Source organism: Diabrotica undecimpunctata, chromosome 6 (genome assembly GCF_040954645.1).
Source record: "Diabrotica undecimpunctata isolate CICGRU chromosome 6, icDiaUnde3, whole genome shotgun sequence".
Taxonomy (NCBI): domain Eukaryota; kingdom Metazoa; phylum Arthropoda; class Insecta; order Coleoptera; family Chrysomelidae; genus Diabrotica; species Diabrotica undecimpunctata.
Window position 1 is genome coordinate 112757119 of NC_092808.1, and position 19928 is coordinate 112777046.

At 31.4% G+C, this 19928-nt stretch overlaps 1 protein-coding gene across 3 annotated transcripts in view; it reads left to right on the forward strand.

The window, feature by feature from the left end:
- The first annotated feature begins 1047 nt into the window (after nt 1-1047).
- The window catches only part of Gasp (Chitin binding Peritrophin-A domain-containing protein Gasp), an 81589-nt gene continuing 62708 nt past the window's right edge, over nt 1048-19928 (forward strand). For all 3 annotated transcript variants that reach the window (XM_072535159.1, XM_072535157.1, XM_072535158.1), the window contains exon 1: nt 1048-1207. In XM_072535159.1, coding sequence (XP_072391260.1) covers nt 1159-1207 — 49 coding nt within the window. In that variant the 5' untranslated portion in view covers nt 1048-1158. The remainder of the gene's footprint in view (nt 1208-19928) is intronic.

A 19928-nucleotide genomic window follows, 5' to 3' on the forward strand; every position in this document is an offset into this window, starting at 1 on the left:
AAATGTTATCTTCATAAATATTGGTAAATTAATATTCCAAGCCAGAACGTTAAGAAGAAATTACATCGATTTTTTTGCATTCTACTGTAATTAAAAAAAAAGAAGAAGTAAGAAAGTAAGAAAGAAAGTAAAAAATAATTACACATGACGACAAACCTGAAACCCAGAAAACACAGTATACTTTTCCGAAGGTTCGAAGGTTTTTGATGCGCTTAATACGAATCTGAGCTCCAAGTTGCCGAGTTGGCTCTGGTTTCTGAGATATCCTAACCTAAAAGTGCAAAAGGCAATTGTACACATCCTTTACATTCGTACATTATATTTTGCAATTCGCTATTTTTGCATTTTTAGCTTAGAATATCTCAAGAACCAGAGCCAATTTGTTAATTTGGTGATTAGATTTAGATTAAGCCGTCTAAAAACCTTCTGAAAAGTATATTCTGTTCTTTAGGTCCAAACATTGGACAAATTTTGTCAGTCTGTGTTATTTTTACCTACAGATTCCGTGGATTCCGTTAAGTGTTACGTAGCTCATTTATTTATTAGAGTTTTTAACCAGCAGTTCTGCTCCAAAACACATTTAATTGTCTGCAAACAGCTAAAAAAAGGAATGCTTTAACAGTTACAAGATTGGCACAAGAAGAATTAGCCAACTTCTTTCTACCAAATCCCATTCAAGTTCTTGCCGTTCTTATCCGATGTTGCACCCTATGTGGCCAAAGTAGGACAAAATATTTAAATTCTATTAATAATTAGTTTATTATTCTTGTAAATACCTCTTCTGTATTCGATATTGCAGCGGTATTTTTTTAATATAGTAATATTACTACTAAATTTACTTGTTTTATTTTAGAAAAAAATGTTGGCATATATTGATATATTTTTTGCATATTTTGGTAAAAATGCTTGCATATATCTGCACATTTTTTTATAGATTTATTTTGAGCAAATTTGCTCATCTTTACTCATAAACAATGTAAAAAGTTTTTCAGTCTACAGTTAAACAAATTCAATTTAAAATTCCGGCCTCTTGCAGTACCGACCGAAGACGTGGTCTCCGGACACCGTGCAATCCAGTGGCGGGGATCAACGTCTATAAAGAACGAGAACCACCCGCGAAGAACCCAGTAAATCGTAGTATCGTTGCTCCACAAAAACATGAAGAGGTTCGCGTGTTTAATAGTGCTCAGTGCACTCTTCTCAGCTGGTAAGGACCCCCTAGTGCTCTAACGTCCTTCCCAAGGATTAATTGTGACCTAGTGAATTCTACTTTTGGAAAACAGTGTTGGCTTAACAGGTTTGAGTGAAAAGTGTGATTTGGATGAGAGAGTGCATGTTTTGCATCCCGGGAAACCGTGTAAATTTTTATATACGATGAATTAACAGTTTTCTTCAATGATATGAAAATGGCAGCAACAAAAATATACTTCTGACATTAATATTATAAAAATATTCACGTAAACACTCATCATCTGTTTTATTTCCATTTATTTTTGGGGCTAACTTTATTTGCACTACTTTTGGCATGTTAAAAAATGTAAAATATTTATTTGGTTTGAATTTTAACAAACAGTGAAATTGCTTTAATGTAAAAATATTGGCAAATTACTTGTTCAATTCATTAGCTATTTATTGTAACAAAATTGTAACATTACATTTTTTAACATTATCAAATCTACAACTAACATCTAATAGGAATTTTAAAACAATTATCACTTGAATTATCAACTGAAAAATATTATTTTGTTTCCTAATTAGAAGTTTTGATCCATTTTAAAAATTGAAGAATATTGTTACTCGATTTATAAAATTTAATTATTGTTTAAGAATTCTAACTTTAGTATGAAATATCTTTAAGGATTTAGATTCATATAATTTAGTCAGAATGCTCCTTGAGGTTTTTACCTAGTTTTTATTAACAATTATTAATTTATTTTTTTTTTTATTTCGTCAGAGTGCCTTCCTATTATTTTTTTACTTTGTTTTTATAGCGAGATGTTTTTAAAAAGTTATTTTAGTATTCTACTTTTTATATTTCTATCTTTATTTGGTATCTTAAACTTTTTCAAATGTGATGTTAAAAAATTTAAATATCTTTAATTTTGTGTACTTGTTTGAATTTTACTTCTTTTCCTCTTTTGTCTTAATATAATTCGCAAAATATTTGAGTAATAGACGACTTATGATATAAAACTGGACTGTTTTTCAGAATTCTACCAAAATAATTTTTTCATCAAATGTTTCTCTACTAATATGACATTTTTATTTTTTATACTTTGTCAGTTTAATAATTTTTACTATTTTTATTGGGAATTGGCCACAATTTTAGTTTAAAATACGTTTATTCTGACCTTTCGATTTCCATTTCGGAAATCGCAACCTCAAAATAAATATATTTTAAACTAAAATTGTGGTTAATTCCCAATAAAAATAGTAAATAATATTAAAATACCACAATAAAATAACTTTAGCTTAATATTTGACAGTTGAAGTATATTTTTTGGAAACTTTATTTCGTGTATGTGAAAGTATAGGAATTTTATTTTGAAAGCGTATTCAATATTCTTTTATGTAGAAATAATTAAGTGTTTTTTATTTTGGCTGTTTTTTTTACGGATGAGATTTTTAGATATATAAACTAATGCGTAGCTAACCGCTATTGTTTTGGCCTAGGCCCTCAACTAAGAGCAAAAATTGTCAAGAGCAACAAAGTGCAAACTTTATAAAACAAGAATACCCCTAATGCTCACTTACGGATTGGAAACATGGGCAATGACGACCCGAGATGAAGAGTTACTACAAATATTTGAAACAAAAGTATTGAGGACCATATATGACGGAGTTAACGAACAGATTCTGCGGAGAAGGTGATACAATTTCGAAGTCTATAGACTTTTTGGTGATGAGATATCGTGATGACGATCAAAATAAACCGCCTAAGATGAGTGGGCCACGTAATGAGGATAGATGAAACTGATCCTGCTAAAGTAACTTACAATATTTAGGGGATATTGAAGTATGGGGATGGAGAAGAGAGACACTTGACAGGGAACGATGGAAGAATGTTTTGAGGCAGGCCAGGGCTCACGAAGGGCTGTAGCGCCAACTGCTGATGATAAAACTTTAATTTTGGTATATTGAAATTTTTATTTTTAGTAAAGGAGATCAGCAAATCTCTATGAAATGATTCTATTTCAATATTAACTGTACAATATAATCTATTGGGTTGGTTGGAATTCCAAGGTTACTAAATTCCATTTAAAACTAAATTATTTTCAATTAAAGAAATGATTCTATTTCAATATTAACTGTACAATATAATCTATTGGGTTGGTTGGAATTCCAAGGTTACTAAATTCCATACTTAATAAAAATGAGTGTACAGTTGCTACCGACTATATATTTCATAGTAACTTATTAGCAACGTTACTGTATGTTTCGTATACTTTCTAAAATTAATTCCGGCTAAAATTTTCTTACCGATTCTAAAATTCCAAAATTTTTGCGTTATATTTCAACTTTCATCTACCGGATTTTGCATATATTTGAGAAATTTTGAAATGAGGTATATATTTTTTTGTAATTATATATTTTTATTAGTTTTTTTTTAATTTTTTGGACATATTTTTGCTGGAAGTCCTATTTTCCTCATATTTTTTGGATGTTTCATTTAATTACTTTATAAAGCTCTTTTTTCGCATTTCTAGCTAATCACACCTAAATATTTTTTTTCTACTTACTCATTAGTCCAGTCGTCAGAGATTTGGCCTCTAAAAATCATACCAACAAGCTGAATTTTGCTAAGAATATCAATTTTGGTACCCCAAAAAAGATCGTAGGGGGGGGGGAAATCGATTTACCAAGATACCAAGAACCTGTACTCCATAGAAAAAATGTATCCTGAGATAATTCTGAACAAAAATGATTTTTAGCACTTTTTGTGTAGAATGAACAGCTTGAAGCTACCGGCAATTTTGAATGTTAGTTACGCTCGCGAAATCAATTTTAATTACAATCTGTATCAATACGACAGTAAAAATTCGAAATCTTTTGATAAGAGTGTCCTATCAAGAAATATCAAAATGCGTTTTCAAGGTGAAGAGTGCAGCTTTCTTATGAAATTTTTATATTTTGACGCATGATGATGAAGTTATTTTTTATAAAGCTGTTAAACGTGGCGCGATTTTTTGCATTGTTTATGATTCTCATGAGATCAATAAAATTTATCACTTTCGTTGACAGTTCACAACGGAATTCCATTGGAGCCTAATCTAACCTAACCTATAGCATAAAATTTCGGTTCTGAGTTTTGGCAACAAATGTGAGGCTTTTGAAAGCAGTTTTAAACGTTAAAAACCGCTTGTAATGTGAAAGTTTAAATTTAGCGTATTTCAGGCATATTTCAAATGCCTCACATTTGTTGCCAAAAGTCAAATTCGAAATTTCCTGCTGTAGGTTTTCAAGGTTAGGCTCTAACAATAAAAATTCTATGGCAGAAGTAGCGTAACGTGTCTATTGCGAGTTTGAGTCAATGTGTTATTTAGAAATAAATGACACATTGAAATTGATATATGTTTTTATGGGGATGCTCATAATATTTAATATAGGTGACGTTGTTTTCAAAGTACATATTGCAGGTCATCTTCAGTTGAATATGTTGCCATACGCAGGACAAGGAAGCGGTTGCCCTGCATTTACTTTATTAATACTTTGATGATTTATTGCATGATAGAGCTAAGACTATCTCCGTGTCGTATGCATCTATCTCCGTATATTAATTTGCACATATTTATACAGTGTCTTTAGTTTAAGTCTTGTTTTATTTCTGGCGTAAAGTCGAGAGTACTAGTAGTAAGTAAATAAATTCTTCTATTAGATGGAAAAAAAATGAAAATGAAAAAGACAGAAAAGATTTGATTTCACGTTCAAAGCGTCTATGTATCTATTTCGACTTAATAAGTCTCATCAGAATAGTTATTCATAGCCGTTCTAACGGCTATGAATAACTATTCTGATGAGACTTATTAAGTCAAAATACGTATCAATAGATACATAGACGCTTTGAACGTGAAATCAAATCTTTTCTGTCTTTTTCATTTTATTCGGATCTACTCTGTATGAGTACGAGAAACAAATTCGTTAAGGATTTCTGCTTAGATGAATAGACATGTCGTGGAATGCAAATTTTAGATTCCCCATGTCTCTATTAACATCTTTATCATCGTCTGGCCATGCCTTGCAATTTTTAGAAGGCTCCAGATTAAAGCAGAAATCTGAATTTGTTTCGAAACTTACTTACCGATTTTTCTTCTATTAGAGTTTACCTTTGTTATTACGGAGTCCAGTACAATAGTTAATAGTTGAGGGGATAAAACACAGCCCTGTTTTATTATACCTATTTTATTATAGACACTCCGCCGTTGTGTAGGACTTGGCTTTCTGTATCACTGTAGGGTACTTTAAGAATATTTATTATTTTTCTGGTATTCCTTCTTCTTCGCGTGCCATATCAGAATTATCCGACGTTGGCGATCACCATTGCGAAGGCTTCTCGATCTTCTGTAATATGGAATAATTGTCCTGCATTTGATATCTGAGTCCATTCACGAATGTTTTTTAACCAAGCAACTGGTTTTCTTTCTACACCTCTACGGCCTTCTATTTGGCATTTAAGGCTCAGTTGTAATATTTTGTATCGACTTCGCCTTACTATATGTCCCAGATAAAACATTTTATTTATGTTTAACAGTCTTTAGCAGTTCTCTATCTTTGTTGACGCTCCTTAGTACTTCTTCATTAGTTTTCCTTGCTGTCCAAGGTATCTTCAGCATTCGTCTATGAACCCACATTTCCAATGCTTCAATTTTGTTCATGATCGATACTTTTAGCATCCACACTTCTACGACAAAGTACGGACTATTCCTTGTCGTAGTTCTAAACTGAGATGATTATTGCAAAGAAATGACTGCATTTTCATAAAAGTAGTTTTAGTCATTGCTATTCTACGTTTTATTTCTATGTCTCGATCTAGTTGGTCCGTTATCACAGTTCCCAAATATGTCATTTTGTGAACTTTCTTAACTTAGACTCCCTTTAATTGAAGCTTTGCTTTGGGATGTGGGTCACGACTAAACACTAAAAATTTGGTTTTGTTGAGTTTATTTTTCATCTCCTACCTCGTGAATACGATCAAGCAGAATTTGGAGACCTTCAATATTATCGGACAGAATTACTGTATCGTCTGCATATTTAATCACATTAAGTAGTTCCCTGTTGATTTTTATTCCATATTGTTTTCTCTCAAGTGCCTTTTTAAATAACTGGTCCGAGTAAACATTGAACAATATTGGCGACAAAATGCAACCTTGTCCTACTCCTCGTTGTATGGAGATTTCATCGGTGTAGTTATCTATAATTTTTACGATAGCAGTTTTACAGTACAAATTTTTAATGACACAAATATCCTTGTCATCTATTCCGATATTTTTCAGTATTTGCATTAATTTTACATGCTGTACTTTATCGAATGCCTTTTCGAAGTCTACGAAACATGCAAATGCATCTTTTCTTTGGTCACGGCATTTTTGTAATAGGATGTTAAGCGCAAAAAGTGCCTCCCTGGTTTCCATAGCATTTCTAAAACCAAATTGGGTATCTTCGAGATCTTCTTCGCATTTGCGTCTAATTTTGTTGTAGAATATTCTTAAGAAAATTTTAAGAGTGTGCTCATTAGGCTAATTAATCGATATTCGTGGTATTCCTATTTCCTGTATTTCTTTCCATATGACCATTAGTGTGAGCGAGTCGAAGACTCTTTTGAAGTCCACAAAGCATATGAAGAGTAAAGAGTTAAATATTAGAGGCTATTCTATGATTAGTATAAGTGTGTTATTGTTCTACGGATGATCGGTTTGGTCTGAAGCTAATTGTTCCTTCCTTAATATTGGTTCCATAGTGATCTGTTATTTAAAATTATTGCTGTTAATTTATGTATGGTATTCAAAAGTATAATTTCTCTCCAGTTTTCAATATCGTTTGTTACGCTTTTTTGTTATCTTTATTATAAGTCCCGTTTCGCATTCTTTGGTGAACTTTTCCTCTCGCCAGTCCTCTACAAGAGTGGTTTAATTAGCTTTTTAGTTGTGCTTGGGTACGCTTTTAACAACTGGTGGAATATTGCCATTTCTATTTCTGGCGTTGCTGGTTTATTGATGTTAACTCTTAGTTTGTTGACATTGAGGTTTATATTTTGTGCGCTTCTTCTGATAGTGTTGGGACTACACTTAGAGACTCATGGAATTACTGTGGGTGGCATATCTTTTGTTGGCTAGTTGTTTAGTGATATTATATAATAATTATTGTCTCATATTTTGATGTTTGTTCTTCAGATATAACGAGAAATAATTAAAAATTGGTTTTGACAATAAAAACATTTTAAATCTATTTGGAAAAATTTGTGTAAACAGAATATAAGTAGTGCATAAGTAGAAGCGTTCTTTAGAAAAATCATCACTCTCATTTTAGAATAACTTATTAGGAAGACTCCAATAAAAAGAACACTATCAATTTCCACAAAGATCTACCAAGTTGTTATATATGCAGATAATGTCAATATATTTATAGACTACTAGCTCATTGGACATGATCCAGCATGATTCACATGTAAAACAATACGATAATATGTTATAACAACTTTAGAAACCATGCCGTCAATTCTTATCGGTACAGATGAGTCAGAGGTAAGATAAACTTACCATCCAAGGGGGAGGAGGTTTTTTTTATACTTTTTGGTCAAACATATTTGTACGGCATTTATATTAGGTAGGTAATACAAAAATAATGACCTGCGACCTAATGCCGTACAAAAATATTGGTACCAGAAACAGGGATTTTTTTTATTTTCGGAAAACTTTTTCCCCATTTTCAAAAATTTGACACAGTGCGGCTTTCATATACAAAGTTTAGGATTAGTTTGTAGATTAATGCTTTTAACGCCGTACATTTCGGCTGGAAAAGACGTAAGAAATATAAGGCGCAATCCTTAATTTAAACCCCCATGCTTTGAGTGCTGATAAGAATTGGCGGCATAGTTTCTGAAGTTATTATTACGTATTATATGTGATTCATGTTTACGAGTCGATTAGTTGGATATTACAATCCTTATTTCAATGTAAATATAACCACAACAAAATATATACCGACACAAGAGACAAAACTTCGGCAGGCAATTCTTAAATATCATTAAAGGTTATTGATTACTTCAAATACATTGAGTCAATAATTTCAGACAAAACAATAGTACTGGGGTTACACTTGACAAAAGTTTCTACCCCCTGCACATCTTAAAATTCAAATAAGTGCCCAAATAAAAATATAAACAACAGGTAATGCACAGTATCACGAATGGAATCTGATGAAAAAAACAAAATAATTTGAAATATGGATAAGGAAAATACTATAAAAGGTATATGAGACTATCCAAAATTTATCCTAAAGGAAATACAAAGTAAACAAACAATCTGACTAAAGTACATTCATTTAGCAAATTCCCATCAGTAAATATGAGCACGTGTTGATATTCGCCATCTCATTCGTCAAGAAGCTAATAAATATAATTTATTACCTTAAGCCAGCCAGATTCTCATGTTACAGATCCCAACTTGCGAGCATTTTAAATTCAAATTGTATCGTGTTGATTTTTAAGTTAATATATTGTGTTATATTTATGTTATTAGTTATTGTTAAGTTATTTACTGGTCGTGTTATTTTTTAGAGTTTAGTTTAATTGTAATATAATGATTAAATTTCAAGAAATTCTTACACTATCAGTTTCAAAATTAAATATTTTTAAAAATCATATGATACATAGGTCGTATATCAGTACGACCCTGTTTGGCTTACACGTGGTTCTATTGACGATTGGGAATTTGTAAAATGAATAGGGTTTAGGACATATATCAAAGAAAATGAGAGGAGAAACGCGAAAAAGTATTAACAAATAGTTACAGTTGAAAAAACCAAAAAGACGACCAAAAAGATGATTTGATAGTATAATTTGAGGTCGAAAAGAGTTAGTAATAAAACAAAGAGACACCCAAGCAAACGACAGAAAAAAATTGACAACGAGAGTGAGAAATACAAAACATACCGAGCATAAACATCTGAATTACCTCTATATTGGAGAGTGACAAACTGGAATAAAAAAAATTAAATGAGAGGTTCAAGGAACCGGCAGCGGCCATACCATGTAAAAATATTGAATCTAGAAACCCAAAAGGTTTCTTTACTTTGAGAAGAACACATAGTTCTTCATAAGCTATTAGCGCACACTAATGATAATGGATATTAATTTAAATAACTGTCTATAATTTTACAATAGATTACTAGAGGAATATTTTTGCCAATCAGTTTAAAAATAAAGTGAATTTTATTACCTACTTACTCATGATTTTAAAGTATTTGCGTAGTTTCAAATTAATTTATTATTAACTGTTTTTTCCAAATTCCTCGTTCTTCATACGACCTACGAGTAGAAAAACAATTAGAAAACAAATTAAATTCTCTTTAGTATTATTTGTAAAAATATAAAATTTTAGAAATTGCTAACATTGTACCTAATTGGTGTAATTAAAATTAATTACACTTATATGGAGTAAAATTGACAAATTCAATGATTTGAATTTCATTTCCGCATTTCGGTTTAAATGACATTTATCTGTATTTGTGCACACTTTCTTATTAGTAGTCTTGGCATAAGTACTCTAGATTTCCGAGTTCATTAATTTCTACTATTCCAGGACAGGCTTCGTACGAAGATCTATATATATATATATATATATATATATATATATATATATATATATATATATATATATATATATATATATATATATATATGTATATAATGAAAAAAATTTAAAAGTTTAACCCTAAAAAGATTTAATTTTCACTCATTTTCTCTCCAATATCTTCCCGATTACTTTATCCCATGTCTGTCTTGATCTTCTCCTTTTCTTATTCTTTAATATTTTTGATTTCCACTTTATTCTCACTGGTATGGTATCCTGCATCCATATAAACTCCAATGCGGATTGTATTTTCATTTCGTTCCTTATATTATCTGTGTTCCTTATTCTGTCCATTTTGGTAACGCCTTTAACTCTTCTTATTTAATCGTTTGTTTATTATTTTTTCTAAGAGTTTCATACATGTACATACCAACGTCAATCCGCTGCAGTTATTACATTCTGTAGATTGAAAAGTGTTCCAATCCTCTGGTATATCTTAATTTGTCCCTATTTTATTCTATTTTTAGTAATATTTGTTATCCATTTTTAACCAAGTTTTTTATAATTTCTGTTGTTATTCTATCTACTCCAGGAGCTTATATTGCTTTTATTGCTTCTTCTAGTTCTTCCTCGTTTATTGAGTTGTCTGTGTTATCTTCCAATACATTATTTTGTTCTTCATTAATGTCATCTTTGTTTATATCCGTTAGAAATTCTTCGAAGTGTTGTTTCCATCTTTTAACTATTTCTTTTGTTTGTTATCGTCTTCAGGGTTCTGTAGAATAGTTTTGTTTATTTTTACTACCTTCTTCCATTTTCTTTTCGAACTTTTCCCAATTGTCTCCCTTTGCTGCTGTCACCAATATTTTTACCTTTTTTCTTTCATTTTTATATTTATTGTAATTCTCATTTGTTTTGTCTTTCCGATATGGTTTTCATCCATTTTTATGTAATTTTACTAGCTTTTTTATTTCTTCGGACCACAATGCTGTTGTTCTTCAATTCTATATTGAATATTTTTTACTTGTTTCGGATACTTCCTTAGTTGCATCCATTAGCAGCTCCTTGTTGTTTCATAGGTTGTTTATATCATTATTGCTGTCTGTTTCTTTTATTGTTCTTCGTCTAAGTTTTTCGTTTACTTTTTTCGCAAATATTTTTGCCATTTCCTTATTTCTTAGCTTATACGATTTTATCATCTTTTATAATTGGTTTTTATTTTTCTGTACTAGTCTTTTTTTTTCTTTTTTTTTTGTTCTCGTATCTTTGATGATGATGATGATGATGATGATATTGTGTTTGGCATGAAAACTAGTCCATTTGGCACAGATTTTTGAATGATTTATTTTATATTTTTGAATTGAAACTTAATTGTAAAAAATTTATATGACTACATATGAGTTCGTATATTGATTTCTGATTCAGTGGTAGTAGATAGGTTATATTATGTTTACTAGTAGTTGCACATTACTTTTAACCAGGTTTTAATAAACTTTAGCTAAGAGTGCTTTATTTTAATCTTGTGATAGTTGCAAGTACCATAACTACACTATGTGGTGCATTCTTTTTTTTTTCCTTTTTTCCATTAGAGTTTTCTTATCTTTGTTTACCTCTTTGCTTTTGAAATACTATTTATTGTATGTCATTATTGAGTTTGTTGTTAATTTACTCATGATTTCTACTTATACATTGGAGATTTATTGTCTACGAAGAGATTTTTGTACTTACTATGGTCAAAATTTTTAGTAGTTTTCCCTTTATTACATTTTCAATGAAATCTCCATAAAATCAGAATCATATCAAAATATATACACTGGAAGGCAATTACTAAAAAATTCTTGTATAAACACAATGGGTTTTATGGTTCCCGTTTAATTTGTATAAGGTCTTTAAAAAGCCGTAACCGAAAATTACCTTTTTCGTAATAATTCTGCCAATGTTATGAGTAATTCAACTGATAACTCTTGACATAATCAAACCGGTCCTGATTGCACAAGATCATAACAGCCATTGTGACGAGAAACTTTCATGTAGAAATTATGTGTAAACATTTTTGTAGTATACCGCAGCAACGACGCAGACACCATATGTTATGGGATAATATTGGTGCTGGACGTATTGGTACTGATTTAAATATCTTTCGCTTTCATTCGACATGCTTCGGTACTTTTATGGCTTTTTTTTAACAGATCGAAATCCGTGCTCACTTTAGTAAGTGAAATCGAAACCGACACGCCCTTTCTTCAATGAATATTAATAACACTGTTATGTCTTATCCTCAGGGTATTTTGATTCTTTCATAAGCGTTATCTCCATTAATTTATATACCTTATACAACTTATTTTTGTTGCTCAATAAAGGTATTAACGATAGTTAAAGGTTTTTCTTTTAATTTCCTTTTTTAATTTTTCTTAAACATTCTTGAAAAATATTGAAACCAATTTAGGTTTGCTAATAATGGGTATAATATTTAGATAAAAAATAAGGAAGAAATACGTACTATAATATAAGATTTAAAAAAATATCACTAAAAAAATTTATCTCAGCCACATTTGATTGTAATTAAAATTACATTTTTACTAACTAATGTTTGACATTTCGATTTCCACTCCGGAAATCGTTCTCAAAAAAGATTATTTTTAAAAATTCTGGGAAATATAATGGTATAACCAAGGAGTTGCAACAGTACAGCATGCTTATGGTTGAAGAAATTTTTGTGGGTGGTGTTTTTACCCTCGAAATATCAAATTTGTTTGTGTAGTGTGTATCGTAGTCGTGATTGTGTAACATGTTGTAGACCATATAATATTGTTTTAATACTCCCTCTGATTATTCCCTCTTCTTTTTTATAAGAAGTTATTATTTTTTAAAATTAGTTTTGATATTGCATCATATTGATTGATTGTTATATTTATGTTGATTGCCATACCCCGCAGCGAATATTAGTAAAATCGACATATCTAACTCCTATCGTTATCTACCTAAACACTCATAATTTCAATGTTTCTCTTAAACTTATCTTGCAGCTATGACACACAATACTATTATTAAAAGAATAAAAAGTAGTTTCTTATTAAAATTATTTAAAAAATGATACTTTTCGTGGTTATCCGTTGATAACCATGGGTTCTTTGACAACTCGTAGCTTAGTGAGTTTTAAATCTTTAGATTGGCATAACTTCATTATTAATAAATATATTGTAATGCAATTTTTGACATTTAAAGCCACTTTAAATCCAGTGGTGTAGGCATTTTTTAAAAAGGAATCGCTAATAAAAAAAATTTTATTGTTGTGTAACAAACAGTATCGTAGTATGCTGTGAAAATTTGAATAAACATTTAAAATTATTTCCGGAAGTAGACCTTTTATTACATGCCATTTGAAAAACAATTATTAAAATCGGGTACCAACTTCAAATTTTATTAAGGCGTTTCCAATCTAAATGGACCACACTGTATAAACTCAAGGATCTTGTATAAAGGGACATCGAATCCTCCCATAGCGACTATTGACGTCTTTGAGAACCTGTGTAACTATAGTGGCTCTGTATTTGTGCCAGATACAGAGCTACTGTAAATACCTCTTTGCACATTTCTGCTATTGCTGTTATCTGCACATTTATTGTTGTTTATGTTTTAGTTTTTGTCTTATGTTTCATTTTTTCTCCACAAGTTGGGACAAAATTCAGTGGGCCCATATCATGCAAAGTCTATAATCACCCAGAGTTCTCCAGCTTCCTTGGGCATCGCTTAGGCAACACTTTTCCCTCTGTACCATACATCCCCTAGGCATGATGGAGTTATACCTTAGGATTGGAGAGCGCAATAGTCGCAGAACCAATCTTACCGTTTGATGCGGATGGTAATGCCATTTGCGGTGCGGATGTTTAATGATTTGCTGATTGAGCATAGTATAGATGTTCATGTTTGTATGTGTATTATGTATGTGAATGTGTGTATTTCTGCGTTTTTGTGTTGTGACTGTACTCGTAAAGTATATACACGAGTATTCTTCATTCTGCTTTTAGGGTTTCTGTTCTAACCGATCATTGGTATCTCATTAATAAAGTTTAGGAGATTAAAATTTTTTAGGCTTTTATTCAGTAAGTTCTATAAAAATATTTGTTAATATTTAGAAATAAGTCCTATTGAGTAACCGTACCTATTTCCGAAAAAAAACTTTTGTTGAAATGAGCGTGTTATTTTGGGCCAAAAACTTTTGAAAACATTAACTTTCTCCCCCTTTCATATTGTTTTACTTGGCATTATAATTACTAGATCACGATTTTATGAAATTAGTATATGTATAGAGTGAATTAATTAGTTTTGAATTTACGAAAAGTATAAACCAATATGATTGGTATGCAGTCAAAATCTGGATATATGGATATTCATGGACTAATAGTGGAAAATCCCAAGATATCGTAAAATATCGGAATACAAACCTAGGCATTAATTTATATTTCTTATTTAACCCATTTTTTATCGGTATACTAGATCCTTACTACAGCAATCCATTATTGATATGAAAAATTCATTTTGCATCAACAAAATTTATTTATATTTAAAACTTGCTTGCACGATAACGATTAATGTAAATAGGAATTAATAAAATGCATTTTTCTGTTTAATAAATCTTCCAGTTTAGAATTTATTGAAAAACTAAGAAGGCAATTCATGTTCTTTCATTGTTCATCGTAATTAGTGTCAAAAATTTAATACTATTGCATGTAGAATATAAATACCTTTAAAAATTATGTCACCAGATCCGTATTCCCATTTAAAGTTTTTTGTTAAGCAATTGATGTCAAGGAAAAGTGGTTGACACAGGGTTGTATAGGAAATAACTCGATAAAAACTATCATTATCTTTCCTTTTATTCATATGCAAGTTCTATCTTGAGTGACATCAACATTCATTTCCTTCACAAGCATATCTTTTTTGAGTCTCACACAAATCTATTCTGGTTTTTCTCTCGTATTTCTTCCAGAAACATGCGATTTAGAAATTTTTCATATTAAATGATTATTATTTCAATGTTAAACCAGTCCCAACTGCCTTAACACATTCTCTCTCATTTTATTATTAATTGGTGCCACACCTACACTTCTAGTACATCCATTCTTAATTGTAACTTTTATTGTCATTCCACATATCCGTCTACATCAGAATTCTCTTTTTCGCCCATGCATCCTTTGCTATTTTTTATTTTATTTTAACTGTCCAACATTCAATGCTATAGATCATGGCTGGTCCAATGGCAGATTTATAGAATATATCTTTTATTTTCACTGTAATCTTTCTGACACTTCTTCTTATAGTGACATTTTCATCTCTGAAGTTCGACAACAGATCTGACAAATATTTTTTTATCCTGTGTGTCTCTCTATAAGGATTAAGTATCGAGAGCCGTCCACTCTCTGATGTTTTTTAATCATGAACTTTCTTCTACATCAACAACCTCAAGAGCTCATAATGTCTTCCCCAGTATATATGTCCTATATAACTGGTTTTACACTTTTCAATAATGTTACACAGTTCTCCATCATGGTTTACTTTACGCAATACTGCATCGTTAGTGACATGGAGTCTTTTAAATACTCTAAATCTCAAAGGTCACCAATCATATCATTTAGGTTAAGTGTCCATATAAGAGAATAGAATATGTATGTATGTTTACAAGAATCGACACCTAAATTTATATATTTATCATGACGGTAGTTTGAATTGAATTGTCTTTCAAGGGAATTTTTCATCGCTTCGACTTTTTCTTTTGCCGTGTACACTGCCCCATTTTCTCCGTGTAGTGGTAGAATAGGTTTAGTTTTATTTCTTAGGATCTTTCAGATCTTCACATGTCCGGCTTGTTTGAGTCTAAATGTTGAACAAACTCATCTCAGCATTTGCTCCTATGTTCATGTAACTGTTTTCTCACCTCTTTGTTTGGTACTTTTGGCACCTAACCTAACCTAACCAATCCAAATCATGTGCGCTTTTTGTATTATATGTTTTTTTAAGTAGTTTTAAAGTCCTGCAGTTTTTACTTTCTTGAATATCTCTTAGCTTTTGGACCCAAGCACTATGATATTCTCCATCTATCTTCCACTTTCATATTCCTATTAAATAAACGTATTATCAGCACTTATTACCATCGCTCATCACCATACACCCAACGCTATTAATATAAATTTCACGTACTTAATACCTTTAAATAAGTGTTTAGATCTAAATTATAAATTTTGAAAGATTCGATAATTGCTTATACATGTAGACTGTCTGTTTTTTAATTCATCACTTTTATGTTTTCCTGCAATATACTTACACTGTGGAGTGCTCCAATTTGTAATGCAGAAAGGATATTGTGTAAAAATTGACTGCGTTTAAAAATGTTGATATTGACCTTAAGAAAATACCACAAATCAATTATTTCGCATAAAAATAAATCTGCCGGTTAACCTTCGCATTTAATTTTATGGAATTTCGTAGAAAATGTAGCGCTATTTGATTACACAATAACGCTACTTGGAGTAGAACTAACCATAAGGAACCAAAACAAAATTACTATTATGAATAATTTTAAAATATTAACCTTTAGTAGAAAGTCATTTAATTAACATATTATATAAAGTTCAAATTATTAAAATATAAAATCCAATTATGGAAATATAAACTTTAATCAAGTATAATGGAAGCGCAATCTTTATTTACTATTTTTATTGGGAGACTTGTATTCAGAAGAAATAATTAAGGAAGTAATGGAGGAATCAACAACAGACATAAAGGCAAATGAACGGATCGTTAACAACATACGGTTTGCAGATGATACAGTTCTAATATCTGAAAGTCTGGAGGATCTGCTCCAAATGATCGATAGGGTAGTACAATCAGCGATAATAACGGATTATTCCTAATTATAAAAGGAACACAATTTGTGGTGGGACATATCAAGTGAATCTAAAAATATATGGTGAGCAAATAATAAAAAAGACCAAAAATATACATATCTGGAAACTATAATAAAAATAATGACTACACGGAAGAGGTTAGGTCAAGAATAGGACAAGCAAAAAGTCTATTCAATAAAATGAAGAAAGGTCTCTGTAGTAGTCGAGGCAACACAACGTCTTTAACGATAAGACTATTAAAAAACTATATTTTTTTTGTTTCGTAGTATGATATGGAAGCATGGACTCCAAAGAAATATATTACAGATAAACGAGAAGTATTCAAATGCGTAAATAGAGCAAAAAATAGATTAGAATAGATTTTTTGACCTCTTATTACTTTGCTATTACTGGTATATTCTTGTGGTTGACTTCTTCTTTTAGTATTGCCAACCAGGCCTGCTACATTTTGTTCGTTATTGATTGCTACTTCATGTCTGTTTCTTTCATGATTATTGATGCATCTTTCTATTGTGGTCTGTGCTCCTTATCTCAGGCATGTTTACATGCCTGGGATTTATCGAAGTCTCTGTTCTTGGCATTGTGGCATTGTTTTCATCTTTTAGTCCCTTCTTGTAAATGTTTCTAAATTGCTTGCGGATTGCTTCTGGATTTCTAATTCCTTGTTTTTCAATGACAATGGGTAGCCATTTTTAGTCAGATCCTTTGTTAGCAGGTTTTTTCTTTCTGAAACGCATTATCATTAAAGCAGTTGCTTCACATAAAGATTTGATAATTCTATTTTTTTAAATAATAGTTTACGTTGTGGTTGAAGTGGTTATTGATTTTGATTGTGTGGTGTGTTAACCTCACGTATTTATATTTATTTATTTGGTTTATTAGTTGTTATTTATCTCCAATGACCAGCTTCCAAATTTGTTTTCCCTTTTTTTATCATGTAGACGATGTAGTTCGTCTTTGTGTTCTGCTAAAATAATTTATCGTCAATTTTTGCTCCCATCTGTCCACATTTCTTGTTCCAGTTCTTTAGTGTTTCATCTATGTAAAGTTTAAATAAGGTTGGTGACAGGCAGCATCCTTGTCGAAGTCCTTATCCATTACTAAATGTAAAGTATTATATTTAGTGTTTACATTTAAGCAATGATTGTTTTATGCTGTCATGAGTACCGTCAAATACTATATAATTTGTTGCTTAAATCTGCCAAACACATATTTATATGAAAGTGTGTTACATGCTTTTTCTTCTGACAGCAGCTCTTAATGTTTTTGGCGCAAGCCATGATGTTTTATTTCAGCCAGGACCACGTTTACTTTGGATATTTCCTTGTATGATGAGAACAGAAGTTCATATTTTTCATAATGTCTCACAATGTAACCGAAGTATTCCAACTTACGTCTCTTTATTATGTGAACTAGTTGTGTTTGTTTCAGCCATCTACGAACCTCCTCATTTCTGAATCCGTCTACCCAACTTATTATTTAGTATTTATACTAACTAAAATATTGGGTAAATATTACCCAATATTTAGTAGACTATATATCCACCATCTCAAAGGCTTCCAAGCATTTAAGCATAGCCTCACTTATGGTCCATGCTTCTACTCCATTTAGTAGCACTGGAAAGATATAACAATGTGTCATTTTTATACATTTATCTCCGACCCTAATATTCTCATCCAGTTTGTAATTTTGTTTAGTTAATTATGATATATTTAGTTTTCCTAGCGTTAAGTTTTAATCCATACTGTTTAAATTTATGGCTTATTTTAATCATTAGATTTTGAAGGTCCTTATCCAGTTGTTTTTAATATATCTAGCATTTTGTAATGTGGGACCTTTTCGAAAGCGTTTTTAAAATCTATTCCGCAGACGTATACATTTTGATTTACATCTCTGCATTTTTGTTTTAGCACTTGCCTATTGACTGTTTTAGGTTCTACCTCACGGAATCTGCATTTTAAGTTTCCATGAAAAAACCTCTTTTTGTTCAGATGTCTCTTGACTAACTTTAATTGTTCTGATCTAATTCTAAGCTGATACCTACCTGTTTTCGCAGTACCTTCGCTCATGTTTGTCTAATATACATTTTTCCATATTCTTGATCGGGTCTACTGTCCCAATGGTAGTTGTGTTCATATCCAGCCTCCCGTCGAGTCGCAGACAGTGCTTTTTATTACTCCTAAGGTAATCTGTAAACTGAAGTATTTTGTGGATGATCCTCTTTTAGAAAGTTCATCTGCTCTTTAGCTGCCGTGTATTAGCCGGTAAACTGGAGCTCATTCCAGTTTGACGCTGTTCTGCTCCTCAATCTGTCCAGTTCTTCTATAAAGTATAAGTCTCTTCTTAAAATAAAAAAAATATATTATCCAAGTGAAATAGAAATATGTTTGGCAATAGTTAACAGAGCTTTTTCGGTTTCTGATTACATTCATTCATACCATGTTTTTACCTTGTTTAGGCATTGTCGCCTCTTCAAGGGTGGGGATTTTATTTATTGGATAAACGTCAATTTGTATATTGCCGCTTTCTGGACTAAGTGATGGCTGTAAATCAGTAGTGTCAGAAGGATTTCCCACCTTTTGGGTGCTGGTTGGACCAAGCCTGCTACTAAGTACAAGTTCTGTTGGAAAAACGGTCCTTTTCAGATTGTTGGCCTTTTTGTGTTGTTCGTTTTTAACGCGTGGATCCTAGCTGTGGCTGTGTCCTCGCCTAGGATCAGATATCGTTGAGCAATAAGATTGGAAAACCACAGAAAACCAACCTTCCCCTGTCCTTGTGATTTTGAATGCGACTCTTAAGAAGTGTACCGGGTGCTCACTGTTTAGTGTTTGGTGTGTGTGGATGAGCGGATTTGTGTAGTTATTGGTTGTGTGTTGTCGGCTTGTTTCTTTTTTGGTGTTTGTTTGTTTATGATTGTGAGCTTTTGTGGAAGTAAAGTGTATGTGTGGGTAAATGATAAGTGTGTATAAGAGTAATGAATGTGTTAATTGTATTTATTTGCGGAGTTGAGGAAAGGTTTGGTTTATGGAATTGTTGTAGTAGGAGGTTGATATGGCATACCCATACAATGCATTGGACATTTGATTTAAAAAGCCGATTGTGCCACTCTTCTTTTCAGGGAAGATATTGAAGAGGATCATGGACGTGAAGTGGATTAGGGATTTCATGTTCGAGGATAGGTCGTATGAGGGGATTTGTTTGGAAGTGTGTACGGGTTTTGTTTATTTTGTGTGTT